Genomic DNA, 19,208 nt, shown 5'->3' on the forward strand with positions numbered 1-19,208 from the left:
ATCTTGGTGTTTATTGCTGACCTTCAGTCTAATGCTAAGACTGTCTGGCTCTTCGCCATCCCTCTGAAAGCAAGGGACTGGGGCTCTGGATGTTTTGGAAGCAGTGGGATGGAAGAAACCTGGTGCCAGTGTCCTGCTTCGTTTGAGGCATTCTGCCCCTTTCTGCATGCTGCCCTAATGCTCTGGGGACGGAGGTGGCAACCAACACTGGTCTTTCATATGGCTTGTCTGAAGATTTGCAGATGTTCTGCTACTCATTGTTTTAATTTATCAGTGGAGGGAAGTCGAGTGAGTGGCAGTAAATGTGCGTTTCAATAGCTACATTACTGTGTCCGCAGCAGCCAGCCTGACACTAGATATGTGATTACCAAGATTTAGCAGAAATTAAATTTGCATTACTGTCAATAAATTAAATTCACAGAGCCCTGCTTCAGCGCAGTGCTGAAGTGCGTTTGGCTCACTGGTGCATTAGCAGGAGAGCTAATGTGAGGCTGCAGGCTGACTCCCCACAGCCCTTCCGAAGTTGTTTGGGAGAGGAAGGACCATTTCCACAGGGTGGCAGTGTGTCCCTGCGGGAGCGAGATGCTCAGCACCCACTGGTGAGTGGCGCAGACGTGGTTGGGAAGGAGTTATGCTTTTCTGCCTCTTCGGTCTTTCTGTGTTCCCATTGTAGCACTGAGGTGGGCATTGCATCACCGAATGAAACTGTGCATAGCCAAGCCCCAGTGCAAACCTGAGCAGTGTTGGAGCTGAAAGAAAAGGGGAGAAATCTTAAACAAGCGCTTCATGCAGGATTTGGGAAGCTCTCTGTAACACTTGCCATGGGCTCAGTACAGAGTCAGAGGTGCAAATCATGCTTGAGATGTACAAAACAGTAAACACACAAGCAGAAATCAAATGTCTTCAGTCACTCCTATTACCCTTAGTTCCACTGAGCGCGGAGTGCAGCCCCAAGTGTTTATTTTGTTTGGGTAGGAAAATAGACTTTCAGTGGGCAGACATGAACGTGTGAGGAGAGACAGTTGCCTATTCTGTGTAACCAGCCTCTGAAAACTTTGGATGTGAGATCTGATTGCTTCCCCCCCCCTCCCACTCCCATGAAGGAACCAGACCTTTGTTGTATTATTATCTTTTTTCCCCAGCAATAAGGGCACTTTGGTAAACACCATAAGGCCTTGTAGTTCAGGCCTTGATTCTGTGTGTCATTGATAGTGCTTAGGGAACAGGGATTTTATTCTGGCTAGAAGGGAAATGAGAAATGCTAATACAACATCACTTGCTCTGTGTCTTTTTGTCTGTTCTTTAATAGTGAAAAGAGTTTCACTTTGTACATTCATCTATACAATGGTTTATCTTTTTTTTTTCTGTCTTCCTCCCTCCTCCTGTTAGATCTGAGGTTGCTTTTAAAGTTGGGACCCACAACGGCAAATATGCCAAGCTGATTAACAGCATGGTTCTCCCCATGGGATCTGCTTGCAGTATTCATATATGCAGTCCTTTGCCAGGCAGACAGATATATGCATCTTCCCTTTTATTCCGTCTTAGCTCTGGTTTGACTGTCTGTCACGCATCCCATTAATTTGCCATCAGCTGCTAGTAAAGACCAGAAGTGGAGACAGTGGCTTGATTTCCATTATGTACTGTCAGTGCATACAGGCCTGAGAATGGTAGTTTGTACTTACTCTGGGGTTCCCATATGCCTCCAGACTGGAACAACTCCTTGTAAATGAGAACCAGCATCCCAAGCTGTGATTCTCTTCAGTGTAAATCAATAGTATCTCTGTGGGGCTGACTGGTGCATAAGGTGATTCAGGCCTGTTAAATCCAGACAGATTAAGGTTATTGAGAGTGAAGTTTTTCAAAGGCAAGAAAACTTTGTGGAACTCCTGCCCTTTGACTCTGAACTGTCACACTCCAAGCATACAAATAGTTTTCTATTGTATCAAGCTGTGTACAAATAGTTTTCTATTGTATCAAGCTGTGCAAGGTGAATCCTGAATTACTAGCAATGTTTTCCTTTCAGCTTTGGTCTGTTGCAAAGATCCCTTCACTCTGATGAGTTGAAGCCTTGGAAGGAGTGCCAAGGCTTGTGAGCTTTCATCTGGTGTAGCCGTACCATCTCCACTGATGATAGTCTGTTACATAGCCACTGTCGTCTTCAATGTTGGGCTTCACGAGATTGGCTTTAAAAGAATCTTATTTTGTCCGTGCTCTCTTGCTTCTTTTCATGCAGGCAGTGTGGTTCTCCTAAATGCTGGGATGGTAAAATGGTGGCCACTGTGTCGTTCTCTTGTCACCTTGTGGCAAGGTGTATGAGATTCAGTTCCCACAAGGAGACAGTGACAAGGCCTTTCTTACACAAGGAGGGAAGATGTCAGCCCAATCCCACAGAGTGTGCCAGGAGTCACCTCTGAAGAGATGGATCCCCACGTATGTTAGGCAGTACACAGATTGTGCAATGCTACCCATGGTAGGAAGGGTACTCTGTTGTTAGGCCATGTGCTAAGATTCCACCTGCCCATGTTGTCCTGCATATGTCTAAATGTGCTTGGCTTCTGCAGCGTCTAAGGTACCTTAAATAAGGATGGAGAATCATGCGTGTTGTGGCACAAGTGCATGGGTGCAAGGGTTGTGCTGGAAGAAGCCACAATGAGCTTCATTTCTGTGCCTCTGCACCACCTCCTAACAGCTGCTGGCTGACTGGTGGCTGCGTAGCCTCCCAGCATGAGCACTGGACATGGGCTTTGCCCAGCCACATGCCTACTGGTGGAAGGTGGTGGCTCTTACCCAGAGTGGTGTCAGGCATCCTCACCAACCTGAGGGAGCTGGGATGCTCTGCAGTGACTTGGCTAGAGCTGTCCCAGGAGGGGCTGCTGTGGAGATAAGACTCCATTCCTGCGTGAAAGATCTGCTGTATCTCCTGGAGAAGCACTGTAATGAAGTGACCAAATTAAGTGGGATTTGCTGCTGCTGAACTCTTCTGAAGAAACAGTCCCCCTTAATTTCCTAAATTATTTGAATTCTTGATCAAGACTCCTGGGATATGCAATTTCCTATAGAAGCTGCAAGGTGGAGTTTATCTCATTTTGCTGTCAGTTCCTTGCACTTTAATCAATGATTGTTGTTTGTTTTTTTTTTTGCTACTGTATTTGTCTCCTATTTCGCCTTCTTCCCTGCTCCCCATCTCCCCCCCACCCCCCCTCAAAAAAAAAGCCCTCTAAAGCAACCACTCCATTAAAAGAGAATTGCTAGTATCATTCTTGATCTGTTCCCATCATTTCAGGTGTCTAGTGGAGAGAAGGGGGTTGAATATCAGGTAGCTAACTTTTTTTCTCCCCTCTTATTTACCCAGAAGTAGTCACACTTACCAGACTGCTGTGTACACTGTAATTGCTCTAATCTGTAGTCTCTGCACTTCTTCCTTTTGTGTCTGAGGCTCTTCAGCACGGAATTTCCACCTTCCTGCTATTGCTGAATGGAAAAGCGAGCCTGATGAATTCACAAAGAAGGGAGTTTGTAACAGCGTGCCAGAAGGGGCCCAGAAGGATAGCGTTTATTGCTGGAGCACTGTGCAGCTGTGGGCAAAGCAGGGGGACGGAGGGGACAAAATGTCTGTGCTCTGCTAGGAGAGTCAGAATTCTGCTTGGCAGGAATCAGGACCTACCTCCTTGGTTCGCCTCCAGAATGAAGTTTTTCCTTTTTAAAATGTTTCTGCTGGGATAATGTTTCTGGGGCAGCCATTTCTTATCTGTTTGAAATGAAAGATCTGCTGCTGAAGGCCTCTTTCAGCTGCTAGGAAACAACTGAGTCTAATCCAGCAGTCTAAAAGTCAGGGAATGCGGGATAAAACCATTAATCCATGTCTTTAACAGTTGTTTGTGAAAACATACTTTCCTTTCAGTCACCAAAGAGCCACAGTAACAGTAACTGAAGGGAACACCCGGATTGCCTTCGGTCTCCTCCATCCTCAGCAAGGACCTTTCTTCTGCGATCACCTTCGTTTTCTTTGGCTTATGATACTGGATGTTGTTGCTTATCCTCTGTAGGGATAATAACCAGCTAAAGCATGCCCATGCAGAACTGTGAATTAAGCCAGGTTATGGTGATGCGTCCATCGCTTTGGGATCCGCTAGTAACAGAGGTCCTGACACCTCTCTGCCTGGGTGACATACGCATTTATTTTCTTTTTGTATTCCAGGAGTTTGGCTCAATTCATATAACGAGAAAAATCTGAAATCTGCGCACCCTCTGAAGTCAAACAAGCCTAAGTATTATGTCTAGGAAAGCAATATAACAGCAAAAGTCTAATGCTCTCCACTAACTTTGTGTCTGAACAGGGAAAGTGGAACTCTTGAAAGAGCTTAAATGCAAGATTGTGTGATGGTGATCTGGGAATAATAATTCCTCTCCGTGGTCTAGGGGAGGTGCAAGGGATTGCGTATCTTGCTAGGAAGCAGGCATTTCAGGATGGGCATGTTTCTGCTTTCATTGCCTGCATTTCTCTGAATTATTTTTCCTTCTCCAACCTTTTATTTCTGTGCTTTCAGATAGTTATTCAAAAGATCTAACCTAGCCCATCAGGCTTTTGTGTCAGCAAGAAGTGAAACCCAAGCAGAGTCGGCTAAGAATTTCCATTAGTACTAGCTGCAATTTTGTGGCTAAATACCAGGCTCCTAATGAGCATTTGGGGGGTTAATTTTCATCTGTGGAGGCAAAGTCTCAGTAGTGTCTTGTCCAAGTTGATCAGGCAAGTGAATCATATGATGTTCAGCTTCTCCATCCTGTCAGATGGCCAAGGCTGTCAGTTATTCTCTGGTTTAGCCAAAATGCTCAGCAGCTCCTGAGGATGAATGTCTCTGTGTAGAGCTTCCCATTTCTCGTGCTGTCAGTGTGAAGGATACAGAATGCTAGTCTTCAGCAGTGCTGCTCTCTGCCACCTTAAAGAAGGAGTTTTAGGCTCTTTTCGAGCTGGGAAATCTCTAATACAATGTCACACATACGTTTTGGTCCCTATGACATATTACTCCCACCTCCATGTAGGTAGAAAACAAATTCTGAAAAACATTCTTTGATCTTCCACCCACTGATCTGCTTGAAATTTTAGTTCTGTACTGCAACTTGAGAGAAGGAGGAGTAGGAATATAATTTATACCATATTTAAAAAAAAAAAAAAGGAAGAAAAAGAAGGGGAGAAAACATTACTTCCACCAGTTTTGGAATTATTGCCATATAAATCTCTGGTACTCCTGCCTCCTGTTAGTCATCTCACTTTTCAAATGACATTGGATTACTCTCTCTCTGACCCAGTTACACTGTTTCTTTCCAAGCAAGAGCACTGTGTTGCTGCTTGAATTTTGATGTGTGTGTATATATATATTTATTTTTTTGATGTTAAATGGAGCACTTAGTTTCCTTCTGAGGTCATGCTTCCTTGTGTGACAAAGTATTCATAAGATCCTGGTAAAAATACAGGGCAAATCCAAGATGACTCTTTCCTGGCCTGCTGACAGATGGTGTTTGGCAGGCGTCATGAGGACTACGTTGGATTTCTCCTGCGGCTGGGGCAAGGCAGCCAGACACCCCTCCGTAGCCGCATGCATTCGTGGAGGACAGGGATACCAGAGGCCGTGCCTATTTAACCCCCTTGGCCTGCTCCTTCCAGTGCAAGGCTTGCAGTGCTGGCAACACCCACGTCAAACTTTTGTGGCTCTCAGAGTGGCCTCAATTTTTTTTATTTTTTATTTTTTGCTATTGTTGTGTTTGCTGTCTGAATCAGAGGGAAGCATTAAGGGGTGGTTGCTTTTCTTTTTATGCAATGTCTGGGGGAGTGCTGGGTGGTGGAGGGTTTATTTAAATGTTGTTGGCTGTAAGCATGCTCGCTGCAGGTACAGAGGCATGGTTTGTTTGCAGCTGACAGAGAGAGTCTGTTGGCTTTGCAACCATGTTTGATTTGCCTCACTGCAGGTTTCTGTCACATCTACTTAGGACGGTAGTGTTTTTTCATGGTTTTATAGATTTGCTTGGGATGTTGCTCTTTTATGTAGCTACATCTGTTAGCTTCAACTTAAGGAACTTGGTGGTCTCTGATAGTTGATGCTTGTTTTATGGCTCCATTTATTTTTGCCAGCCCAATTTACAATAGACAATAGCTCCCAAAAGGAGGATGCAAGAGGAGACTTTTTTTTTTTTTCCATTTGGAGACTATACTGCTTAGCCAGGAAATGCAGTGGGCCCCAGTCTGTGACACTGAGCTGTTTTGGGATACGCTATAAGGAAAATCAAGTTAGGTAACTGGATCTCTTCACTTGTAATGCTGATCAGGATAAAGGAGGTGTGGTTCCTTTGCACCACTGTTTTTATCCAGAAGCTTGTTTTCACTAAACTTGTAGTCCTCCATCATTCTCAGCAGGGCACTTCATCTTGGGACTGATTTCTTTTGGCTCAAGATACAGCAGGGATCCTGGAGAGATACAGAGATAGCAGGATTGATTTGGTCTTCCACCAGCCGACGTGGTTTTGTCACTCAGCTTGCTTTTTAGTGACTTACTGATGTAAAAAGTCAGTTGTAAAGACTAGTGTCTGTGACCACAAGTCAGCTGATCACAGATGTGCTTTTAGCCTGCTTCTCATGTAGAGTAAAACTTTACCCTCTTGGGTTACCCTCTTGGGAACAAGGCTTGTATTTTCCTCGTACTGTGAGTTGATGTGCTTTGCTTTGTGGTTGAGGTGGTCTAAAAGCACGTGCTCTTGCAGTTTGAATAGTTTAGTTGAAATGGGATAGCTTTCTAGGCTGTAGTAGTTTGACTGCTTTCCATTGTAAGGATTACTTTCCATATTGTAAAAGAAATCAGAGTAATCTCCAGGGATTCCTTCAGAATCTATAGCAAAGGTGTATGCACTACTACATAAGTTGTAAGAAAGTAAAAGATTCTTTCTTGAGGACATCAGTGAGTGGTTTTTTGCTGGTAAATTCACTGAGATTGGGGTAAAACCCAGCATCTCCATAAATGTCATTATAATGATTTACTGTGGTCAGTGGAAAACAAGAGCATCTCTTGGGAAAAGCCAGGTGGATAATTTGGTGATTAATTTTGAAATTTCCTGTCAATATCTGTCATTCTCCCACCATACACAAAACTTGCTGTTACCCTGTTAGGGTTCCTTGTTGACATGATTGCTTATGTATTTAGAAACGAAGTGATTGCTCTACTATTTTTGCTATTTACAGGGATGGCTGTTGGGAGACACTAAGATTTAATCTTGGTTTTCAGCTCCCCCTGGTTAGCAGACCTCAGAAATCGTTATCTTAATATCACAGTAATGTCAGTTCAATGATGTCACTGTTGATCAGTTGTTGAGCTGTAGTTTTGTAGCCATCATGTATTAGTATTTTATCCAGCAGAATTAACTGCACGTCTGTTTTGGGGAGAAGAAAAAAACAGGGATGAAGGAAGAAGGAAAGCAATCTTATGAAAGATTTAATGCTGTTTATTTAACAAACAACAGTATTTAATAGTGGTATTAAATACTGCTGCTTTCCTGTGCTGCACAAATATGTTATTACTGGCTCTTGAGACTACATTTTAGGTAATTGATGTGTGTATGTATTTTGTTAGCTTTTGTTGGTGGTATTGTTGTCACTGGGATCAGGCTTAAATGATACTAATGGATTCTTGTGGCTTTGTCTGAGGACACTGAAGTTCTTCAGACACAATAACTTGGTCCTTGGGTTTGGTAGCTAAAAGCCAGTATTGAATTTCATTTTGAATTCCTCAGGTTTTCTTCCTTTGTTGTTATTTGCTGAATAACATTAGGAGGACAAAGCGAGGACCGAGTACATTTGGCCCTGACTGAGTCAGTGAAACCTGGTGGGAGGAAAAGATGGAAAGGAGCTTATTGCATAGTAAGTTGGAACGGCTGCCTGGTACCTGTATGGGTCATGTAGCCTGCCACTGTGCCTGTGACAGGTGAAAAGCTTTTGGATAGCTTTTCAAGGGTGAGATGGAAAGAATAGTAGAGACTCTGCTCCCCCCTCCCTTCATCTTCTTTGGCCTAAAGTTTCAAATTCTCCTGCTGATTTATGGTTTGCTCTTGGAGGTGCTGGTAGGAAGTGTCCATAAATAGGGTCACCATCCTTTAGGTCACCCTAGTGGTGTCACTGAACTGTTCCAACTAAATGCCAGCTGAATATCTCCATCTTGCTCCTTTCCTACTTCTTGCTCCTTTCCTACTACCTCTTTGCTGGCCTCTGATCAAGAGGAAGATTGTGGCTTCTTGCCACAACTGGAGATTCCCCTGGGTGCAGATGGCTTTGATTTTTTTTTTCCGGTATTGCATAGTCATATCAGCCCCTTGTTAAAGAAATTCCTTCTGTCCCCTTCTCTGTCAACAACCCACTTCCCTTCTCCCTCAGAAATTCTGTTGCTCAGTTACAGACACAAATCAATCCTTTATGCATGTTAATTTCTAAAATGGTAGAACCTCTCTAATGTTCAAAAGTGGTCTTTCTGAAGAGAAAGAGCAGTCACTGTGTACACAGATCTACTTGCTCAGTCAGAACTACAAGACTGTATTATAACTCATAGATGAAAATTAGGGACAATGGAGAAATAGACGAATCCCTGGACTGAAGACATTTAAGGCTTCATAAAGCATGATCCCAGGGTGTTTTCTCTATTGGAGAGCGTGAGCTGACAGGTGTTTTTCATCCTCTGGTTGGGGGGGAAATAAAATTGAACCAGATGTGACCTGTCACCCGTGATGTTTTGGACTGCTGCTTGGTTACAGCTGAACCAGACCTGATCCCTTGTGAATTAAGGTTCCCATCCTGCCTGAGGATCTGCTAACCTTGGCTTGGAGGATGATAGATGGTGAGCTGCGACACTTGGGCAGTGTTGATGGTACTGTGTTGTGGGTAAGGGAAGAGAAATGTTGCTGTGATTCGGTATAGCTTGTGTTTAATAATGAAGTTGCTCTGCATAATGCGCGGCGGCCTAGGTCTGTGTGTGGTATTTAAGGAATATAATTATTTTGGATGTGTTGAGGGTGCTTGGGGAGGTGGCCTTATAAATCTGAGAGCAAGAATAATCTGCCTAGGCAGGGGGTTGGTAGGTTAGGGAGTGATTTGTGGCCATTTACGTAGCACCTATCGGGACCTGCTGCTTAGCTCATCTGGAGCTGCTTGCAATGAAAATTTCCACTGAGATGATATTTTCTTTGAAACGCTTTTCCACTAGCAGTGGATAATTTCAGTTGGGTCAAGTAATGGTTTCTGGGAAATGGTGCAAATAGCTTTGAGCATGCAGTTGATTGTTGCCAGAGCAGAATGGTCTTCTGTTCCTTCAGGTATGCCCTGACAATGTCAGGTTTGTGTACAGAGGCTGGAGCACACCTGCAATTTGATCCCAATGTGTGAGGTGGGGGTGAGCTTGTAAGACTGTCATGGAAGTAGGAATGCATTTTGCTTCTTTGCCAGGTGGGAAGAAGTCAGTAGTCAAGCTGGACAGAGGCAGGATCTGTGCAGAATCACGAACCCCAGTCAGCAGGGTTTTCATTCCCCTCTTCACTGAGTGTTGTCCTTCAGCATTGCCTGCAATGATCATGGTCTGTGGGCAGGATTGGTGTCTGCAGTATCCCTGGAGGTAATGCAAGCAAAGGGTGGCTGCTGAGGGGTGCTGGGGGGGGAGCGGTGTTTTCTACAAGCAGAAATGCACCTTGGAGCATAACGTGGCTGTCTAGTCACTTGTCCCCTGAGGCTGTAAATCCCAGATTGCAAGAGGCTTGGCAGGTGTATCTAGGGAAAACGCCCACTCGGTTCATCTGCTTCTTGTTTACTCCTGGGTGCTGCAGCACACATGACAGAGGCTAAACAAGCTCTGGCTCTGCCTCGACGTGGCTCTGCTGACACCAAATGTGACTCGGGTGTGGGATGGGGCTGGAGCCCCTCTAGCCGGCTGTCAGGGGTGGGGAGTCTCAAGGGGCTTCCCTTCGTCTGAGGGGCCTGGGCATATGTTGTTAAGTGCCACATAGGAGTGGGACACGGGGCTATGGGGTCCCCATGGCTTGTGACCCTACTGCTGGCCTTGCCTTGCCCGGTGGGCTGGCGGCACAGGGCAGGCCGAGGTCCCTGAGCCGTTCAATCCCCCGGCTCCTCGTGCTCCCTTGGGCAACCTGCTTCCCTCTGCTGAGCTCAGGGGCCACGTCCGCATTGTGTCCTCCTGCCTTGGCGCTGGCACGAGCTGCTCCACCTGTCCCAGCGTGTGCTGTCAGCTGCCATGACCCCGTGCTGAGCATAGTAGATCTCTCTCATCGTAGCATGTTGCCATGGCGATGCACAGTCTGCTGCGCTCTGGGTCTCCAGGAACCAGAAATGATGGTGCTTTTGCAACACTGAGGTAAACATCTCTCTTTTCCCTCACATAGTGCACCCACCCCTGGTGACAGCGCCGGCTGCGATTGGTGCGGGCCTCCCCTCGCCCCCTGCGCGGGGGAGAGCAGCTCCAGGCACCGGCAGCGCGCCTGACCCACGGAGGGCTTCGAGCCCAGCCTCCGGCATGTGTGGGCTCGAAGCCCTGGCAGCCGCCCTGCGGCCACGGGGAGGTGTGGGGTTCCTGCTGGGGAGGAGCAGGGTGCAGCACCTCAGCGAGGCTGGCTGCCGGAGGATGTGATTTTCTTGCGGAGTGGCGTGGCCGTGGCTGCCCGTAATGCCAAAGGGGGAACTGGGCCACCAGCTGCTTGCTCGCAGCCCTGCCCTGGTCACCTTGTGAAAGCCATCCCTTTTCCTCCGGCCCCTCTGAGGGTGCGAGAGTGGTGGTCCGCTCCCTTACCCCAGGAGGGCACCCTGAGGGCTCTGGCAAAACACTGCGAGCGCTCGGAGTTGCTGAAATTCTCTGAGGATGGACAGCGGGCATCTCTGAGAGGGCACCTCTGTGGGGCTTGAGTGCTTCCCAGAACTTTGTTGTGATGTTGTGGGCTTTCACTTGTTTCTCCAGTGCTTTGGGAATCCGTCAGTATTTCTAACACCCAGGAGCCTGTAGCTGGCAGGTGATTGAAGACTCTCTTTACAGTGCCCTTTGTTACTGCAGACAGTAATGAGAGTGGCAGGCCACTGCAGGCAGGGAAGTGTGGCCGTGTGAACTGAAAATAAATCTCTTGCTTGATCTGCTGGCATTTGTTCCAGCATCTTTCTCTCCTCCTCTCTGCCTCTCACCGTCGGTGTGTGTATGAAGGGGGCGTCTAAGCTAGAGAGGGGAGTGGAGCAGGGGTGGAGTTTCTGTCGTCCTCTTCTTTTTCTTTTCCTCTTTTTTTTTTCCTATCCAGTGACGTGAGCAATGCCTGGAACAATCAGGCTGGCTCCAAACAGTGTGCCTGAAGATGCTGGAGGAAACAGCCTAGTGCGTTTTAAGCAAACACTGATTGCTTGAGCCTGGGCTCTCCAGACTTGACCTTTTCCAATTCCTCTGAAGGGGATTGGGAAGTACCATTAGCTTTCTTCTCCCCCATCCCATACCGTCACTTTTTGGAAATGATTGGAGTTAACAGTGTTCAGAGCACCAGCAAAGTCCGGGTGAGAGCCACAGGTTCAGTGAAATACTCCCGAGAAGAATCTCTCTGGCGGCAGTCCCATCGGTCAAAATCTATGAAAATCTCCAACTCCTCTGAGTTCTCTACTAAAGAAAGCAAGGTAAATGGCTAAATATTCAGTGTTTCTCTCTGCTAAGCATCGAGGTGGTGACGTTGAAAAGATTATTCTCTGCAGGCTCTGGATAACCTGCAGTAATCACGGAGTTGCTGTCAAGTCAGAAAAGATCCTTAGGCTTAAGGAGAGGCTGAAGGTGGAAAAGGTTTGGTGTGTATGATAGTGATCAGGTTTTACAGGAATGCCTGTCACTGTGCTTGATGCAGTAGTAAACAGTGAAAACTTGCTAGTGAGAATGCTATTTGGAGCTCTGCTCCCAGGAAAGGTGCCTGAGTTTGCAAGTAATGTCCTTGGGATTATCCCTCTAATGGGAATTGTTTTCCAGAGAAAAAATAGTTTTTGCTCTTTCTCTGCAGCTCAGTGTTTTAGTAGGTGGGTGCTAGATTAAAAACATCTCGCTTGCGTGATTAAATATTGCAATCAAGTATTTATTAGGGACGCATCACTTGTGCGCTTACAGGAATACATTATTGTTTGTCTAACAGTCAGTACCACGGGCTATGCCCAGCTGCTACGGTGGCTGCGTTCAGCATTTCCTCGCCCAGTGCAGTTGTTCGGTTCCTAGGCGAACAACCCCCACTTCATGCAGTATCGCATCTTTCTTCATTCCATCTCTCCTGAGAGGCACCTGGGAACCTCTGGCAAGAGCTTTAATACCTGTCTCCCTCCCAGAGCTGCTCTGTGTTTCCAAGGATTAGATGAACTTTGTGCAGTGACCTCTAATTCCTCTAATTTCATTCCTGCTGCAAATTGATTTTGCTTTGGGATTAGAAGATATAACTGTTTGCTGAGGTGTGCTGAATGAGGCTGAAGTATTTCAGAACAACAGCCAAAGGCATTTAATCAACCATGTCTTGTGTCTGCCTGCATGCAAACAAGCAGGCACACGCATGGATCAACCTGTGCTGTCCCTTTGCTAAATCCTGTATCTGTCCTGAGAGAAACCTCCTTCGGTATGGTGAAAACGTCCTTATGCTGCACAGTAGTTCTTAGCTGATCACCCTGTGCCAGATTACAAGTTGTGTGCTATTTCAGAGTCTCAGCTGCAGAGCTTTCATCAGAGTACTGCAAGCAGAAATAAATGAAATATTTTATTCACTCTAGTTCTAGGAATTTCCATTTTGGGGGCTTAATTTCACCATAACTAGGAAATAATGTAAGGCTGTGGCAGAGAAATAGCATGGCCATTATTTTGGGGCTGTTGCTGATGCAGTGTCTGTTACTTTGATACTGCTACTCCGGCAAATGCCAAAGTGAGGGATGGGTCTTACAAGTGCTTTAGGACCCTGCTCTTGTAAGCAATTTCACCTTAGGCATGTAAAAAATTCCAGTGTATTTGGTGGGAGGATGCATGCACGTGAAGTCTCCGCATATGGCAGAAACTTGGGTCTTCTGGCATTGAGTGAAACACTTAGTCTCTGTACCTCTGTTCCCCCTCCAAGGCTTTGTGTCCACTATGTGCACACGGTATAATGTCCTCAGAGCAGGACTCCCAGGGGTGATGTCTGACACCGGTAGCTGCTACTGCAGTGATGATCATTCTGTGCTCATTCCTCTGTGGGATTCCCATTTCTGCCTCCTGAGTGCTGAGCGCAGTGGGTTGTGGTGAGGGAGAAAGCCACTTCTCACTGGCCTAGCTCAAACAGTTGGGAAGTGTACTGCAGCTTCGATTTTGTTTATAGTGCTGTATCCTCGTTTCATATCAAGATATTTGTATCTGTCGAGTACATAGGACCTGTAAAGGGTATGTTATGGAGGGCTGAGAAGATCCTTACGTGTGCCCATCAGTGGTACCTGCCCAGCTAAGACTACAAGCCTGCATGGGTTATGTATTCCTCTTGCCTATTTCCCCCTTTTGTCCCCGCTGCGGCCTGTAACTTTTCTTGTAGACAGGATTTGGGTGAGATTTATATTTTTGGCTCTACTATTGATCAGAGACGTATGATTTCAGGCAGCCTCATTCTTTCCACATGTCTGTTCCCTCTTCTGTTCCTTGTCTGACCATTTATGATTTAGAGATCTGGTTTATGCTTGAGTTTTAGCTCTTCAGTACTGCTGTATTGGTGGCAGATGCCTGGAAACCTAGAAGTTATTGCCACTGTGTAGCATTGCAAAGGATGTCTTTTCATCAGTGAAGTCCATGTGTGCATGCCTGTACGTCACCTCTCACAAAATGTCTTCAGTTCTAGGCTTTTTATTTTTTAAGTTCTGTTCCCCGTACAGAAGGACTACAATGCTCAAGACCTGTTTCTATGACTGCTTCAGTGGTTGCAGGGCAGGGGATGGATTTAACCTATTTGTACCCCAGAACCATGTTCCATGGGTGTTTTGCACTTACATCACAGCCTATTTTGCTAACCTGGAGAGTATTATATACTCTTGTGCTGTAGCTGGTATGAATGAGGCACCAACATGGTGCCTGCATATGCAATATACCTTCTGCCTGTGCCAAAGAAGTTAGCCCAGGGACCCGTCATCTCCTTTAAAAACATCAGGAAATGCTTCTGTGGACACCTGTATACGCACATACGCTTCTATATGTACCGGGTCCACTATGTAATACATCCTGGGTGTATTATAGGCAGACATCCCAGTCTTAGGGCAGCAGGAGGACCTGTGAAAAGGATGTTGTGAATTGATATGCCATTATTCTCAGGAGGGTAGTCTCAAACCCAGGCTGCAGGCAAGGTGAGTTGGAGGATCTCAGGATCTTCCGTGTGATGTGCCGTGCTCAGCAGTCTCTCCTCCCGACAGATGCTGTTTTCCTGCAACCATGGGCTGAATTGCATAGTGCCTGTACAGGTCCTGCCTGCAAATGCGCAAGGATAATAAAACAGTTTCTGAAACAGTCTGTGCAGGTGCTCCACTATCAAGAAACACTTCTCTAGCCTTTTTCTATGTTCACTCTTAATAATTCAGTGTGCTGCCTTTACCAATAGCACTGATGAAACACTCCAGCAAGTACAGAACAAATCTTTCTAGCAACCCCTATGTATCAAGATTACAGAGGAAGCATTTCTTGTGTGGCATTAATTTCTTGGCTCTTGGGAGCCCCAGCTAACCACCCTTTTCTGTTTTGTGACGATGATGTATCTGGCACAATCTTTCCTTCCTTTTTTTTTCCTTCCTCCCCATCCCCCCTTCTCTCCATACAAACCAGATTTTTTAACAGAGGAGTTTCTCTTAGAAATGTTCTCCTCCAGTTGGTGACGCACTTGAAATTCCCTGGGTGAAATGATCTCTTTTCCTTCCCCCTAAAACATTCCTATCAACCCTATCTCCACCCACACCAAAACAACATTCATCGGTTCCATATGCTGCTGAACAGCTCTGTGCTGTTTTATGAATAATGTATGCCGGCTTGTTAGAAGAATGTTTGTTGTACAAACCAGTGGAATTTGCAATTGAGCGAGGTATCAGCAGACATGCCATGCCACATACTAACCCATGGCCTTCTTGGGGTACTGCTCTGGCATCCTTGCTGCAACCCTGTCAGAAAGAGAAAAAAGGGTAAGGCGCTGGGCGTGAGCGGATTTTGAGACTGGCAAGATGCTACAGGCACTGGGTGTTCAGAGCCCGTATACTCGCCTCACCAGGTGTTACAGATTAATGCATGGGGAGAGGAGAAAATTTCAAAATCTGAGTTTTGAGGGAGGGTGGTGAATAGGAGATGGCAATGTAACCGATCTATGCAAGTAACAGTTCTAGGGGAGGGTCAGCCTTCAGGGTAAATGCTTAAGCAGCAAACCAAGCGTGGTTTATAGCAATGCATCCCACTCCGTTCCAACCTGAGAGAAGGTTGTGACAGAGAGAGGCATCCTGGTTCGAAGGACCTGCATGCTAAGTACAACATCTATCAGACCTGTGTGCAGGCATCTGTGATGTCTGGTATTTGTTGCTTCTGTAATCTGTTTTATTCCTGTAGGGCTCTGCTTCTTACGTTGTGCGTCCTCCCTCCAGTAAATCCTGCATGGTGGGAGCTGGGCTGGTGCCTGGCTAGCTGCCACGGTCCTGGGGGCAGAGCTGGTGGTCTGGAGCTGAACTGAATGGGAGACTGAAGTGCAGAGCTGCATCAGCACGCAGGCTGGTCGGGAGAGGGGCGTGTGGTTCACTCTGTTCCCGCAAAGCAGACAGGTGACAGAGACATTCCTGACTTTGCCTTGTTTCAGGATGTACACAGACTGTTCTTTCCAGCGCCAGCCTGCTTCCTCCCGTGACCTGCAAGCTTCCCTGTCTCTGGGCTGGCGGACAGGAGGAGCGCATCTCTGTCCAGGGTTGTGTCTGGGGCTTCCTTGGCTTCCTGAGCTCAACTGTGCCGCAACCAGCTGGAAGAAGAAGACACATCCTGAGGCTGGGCTCCTTCTGACAGCGACTGCGGGGGGAGACTGGCAGGGGCCCGGCTCTGAGAGCACAAGTGCATCCCTCTCCTCCCTTTCCTGTCCAGCCGGAGCATCTGGTGGGAGCTGCAGAGGTCGCCTGCTGCATCTCCTGTAGTGGTCAGATGGTCATTCCCCCAACAGCGACTTCAGAAATCAGGGCAAAACTGGGTGTTGGCAGAGAGCCTGAGAAACAAATACCAGCGAAGGCTGGCTGGGTGATCACGGCTCTCCAAAGTTGGTTTTGGTTTTGCCCGTTTACCTGTTCATGACAAGCGTTTCTGGCACCTTCCCTTTTGTGCACAGAGCAGGTATGAGAAATACCTGTGGCGCATTTCCTTCCTTCTTGGCCAAGCTTTTCTGGAAGGACCCACGTGTGCAAATGCGACCGTAAACTGGCACTAAGGGGAAGTCTGCTTCAAGAACCTGCCCTGTGTTGCCTTTCAAATGAAGGGCTCACGCCGTGCTCCAGGAGCTCTTCAGCTCCTTGTGCTTTGCTGGCCAGGATTTAGGGAGCCTGTGCCTTCTCGTTACCTAAACTATTTACCTGGATGAGTACCCTGGTATTTTCCTGCATCTCTACCCCTGTATTCACACCTGCTTGTGCCTTTCTTTTGTCTGCTGCTTCTGCATGCAGAGGCTGACTCACAGCATAGCAGGCAGTCGGCAGGTGCTGAGAGCAGCCTATCTAAATGGGTCCAGTGGTTTTTGCATGTGACAGGGTTTTGAGGGAGGTGAGGATGGCAAGTGATCTCTTTTTTTTTGGCAGCTTTGTAAATAAACAGGAGTTTTCAGAAGCACTTTCTGCGTGGTTTTGCTTCTCTTTCCAACTGCAATAAAATTACCAACTGGTGAGAGATTGTCAAAATCTAGATTTCTAGTTTACCTGCTTACCAAAGGGAAAACAGATGGAATTCCGTGGCTTCTCACAGAATTGCAGGCTTCCTTTTAGAAAAGGAAGCACACATTTGTTTTCCTGTTTATGAACAAATACAAACAAATACCTTTGCTCTTTTTTTTTATACTGCGGGCTGTTAAGGGTCAAACTGGAGCTATAGGAAACAACGCTGGAGTTAAGAAAGGTGTTCAGGATGGTGCTTTCTATTCTGTTTTGTACACCAGTTATTTTCTTTTGTTCTCCCTTAAAAACTATGCTTTTTTCTTCAGGAAGCCCAGAGGAGTGCTGGGCCTCATGTGTAGTGGACCCAGAGATCAGCAGTTCCCAGACAAGGAAAAGCTCCAGGAAGTAGGTTTTGGGGGTCTGGGTAATAGTGCTTATAAGTTAAAATAGTGAAACTGGACGCTGCCGAGTAGCTGTTTATATACTGTTTACAGTAGCCTTGGGTAACAAGAGAGAGAGAAAGAGTCTCTCCTTTCCAAGTGGTATCAGTCCAGCTTGGAAGATGAGACCAGTGAAATACTAATTCTGGAATTCCCTGCCATTGTCCAGCCTGAGGTTTTCTGACTTAGATAGTAAATTGGCCAAGCACTTCCCAGGCTAACAGGTAAGAAACTCTGATTTTTGTCAAACTGTGAATATGCCTGAAACCAGGCCCTTTTTTTCATTTGCTAGACAAAAAGCATGAGTTAGTAAAACCCATCCTTGCAGCTAGCCAAGTACAGTTAAAGTCATGTTCCCGCTGTAATCTCTGATCAGTTTTGTTACAATTTAGCGAAGCATTTAAGTGTTTGTCTTCGAGTTTGATTTAATCATACGCGGGAGAGATGTCTGCTGAAAAGAGCTGCTGTCTGAATCAGGGCCTTGGGAAACAGCCATGAAGTGACAGAGCAGGTGCTGGGCTGTAAAATAAAGGAGGAGAAAAATTTTCTTCCGATCATGGGGGAGCCCAGTAGAAACTGGGAGAATGCTACAGTATAAACAGTGTTGGAGAAGGAATGCAAAGCATCTCTAAAAGGCCAGTGCGTCCAGTGGCCAGTGCACAGCAGTCTCTGCCCGAGCGGTGGGCAGGGTGGCAAGGGTGGGAGCTGATACATCAGCATCCCTTAAGCCGTCTGCTCGCTGAGGTCTCAATGAACATGCTCGGTGGGCACACTGACCGTACTCTGTATACAGCTGCCTGGGCTGCGGATATTCTCTAGGATTTGCTGTTCCACTTTTGTAAATAACAGAGACTTTCTGAGAGGCTGTATTTGGTGCTCCATGGGGGACACAGTGTCCTTTGTCGGATTTATGCCATATGACTGGGTTGGTGTCTGTTACTCCCTAAAGAAGGGTCTGGCTCACTCGCAAGGATTGGGACAAACACATGTCACTTTCCACAAGGCAAAAGCCTGTGGCATTTGTTGTTCCTTCACCAGTCTGGAGTTCTGCTTTTATGTGTCCTGCTCTTTGGCTGTAGTGATCCTTAGAGATTTCCTCAGCAGCAAGATCCATAAAAAGCAGTACTGCACAGGGCAGGTGTTCACTTTCAGACATCGCGACCCAATCTGGTGCTTGGGCCAGAGAAGAACAAGAGGCATTTCTGATGCCTGAGGGCAGGCCAAATTTCAAAAGCTCTTCCAACCAACTGGGGAAAAAAATTCTATCCCTTTACCTTATATTTTGAAGTAGATTTTTGGCTTAAAACTGTAGGAGAATATTTTAATAATAGTAGGAAGAAGAGGCCAAGTCAAAGAATAATAATGGGGCTTTGACCAAATCATTAGAAATATAGTGGCTTCTAATAGGAAGTATTAGGCAACCCAAGGCAATCAGTGCTGCTTTTCTGCATGTGCAGAAGAATGAAGGTACATCTAATTCTGCAGGACTGCTGGCTGCGTGGTAGGACAAATGTTAGCCCTTTGTTTTCTTTTCTTCCTGCAGGGTATTCTTAAAATCTCTTACTAGCTCTCATCTGAAAATTAAGCAAATTGCCTACAAACTGCCAGCAGTGCCCTTTCCTTCACCTTTGTCTGGCTGTTTGCCTTTGGATCAGAGCTTCTCATACAAATTTGGAGAAGATAGATTAAATACAAATAGACAGAGAACACTCCAGAGTTGGAAATATTTCATCATATTTCTGTGAGTAGCATAGCAAAGCCCTCTTAGTGGTGGGGAGTTCTCTCTGCCGGTAAAAGTATGCTGTGGGATGATTCCTTCTGGTGATCATATCTGTTCTGTTGCTCTGAGAAAC

At 46.3% G+C, this 19,208-nt stretch overlaps 1 protein-coding gene across 13 annotated transcripts in view; it reads left to right on the forward strand.

Annotated features, from left to right (window-relative positions):
* Positions 1 to 19,208, forward strand: part of PSD3 (pleckstrin and Sec7 domain containing 3) — a 110,202-nt gene that overhangs the window by 52,727 nt on the left and 38,267 nt on the right. Inside the window, exon 2 of one of the 13 annotated variants that reach the window (XM_080572925.1) lies at positions 17,242 to 17,320. The exons of 11 other annotated variants lie outside the window; for them this stretch is intronic. In XM_080572925.1, coding sequence (XP_080429051.1) covers positions 17,267 to 17,320 — 54 coding nt within the window. In that variant the 5' untranslated portion in view covers positions 17,242 to 17,266. Of the gene's footprint in view, positions 1 to 11,305; positions 11,684 to 17,241; positions 17,321 to 19,208 lie in introns of those variants that run through there. One more of the 13 variants, XM_080572923.1, reaches the window with a different exon arrangement.

This window comes from Anser brachyrhynchus (genome assembly GCF_964034855.1).
Source record: "Anser brachyrhynchus genome assembly, chromosome: Z".
Lineage (NCBI taxonomy): Eukaryota > Metazoa > Chordata > Aves > Anseriformes > Anatidae > Anser > Anser brachyrhynchus.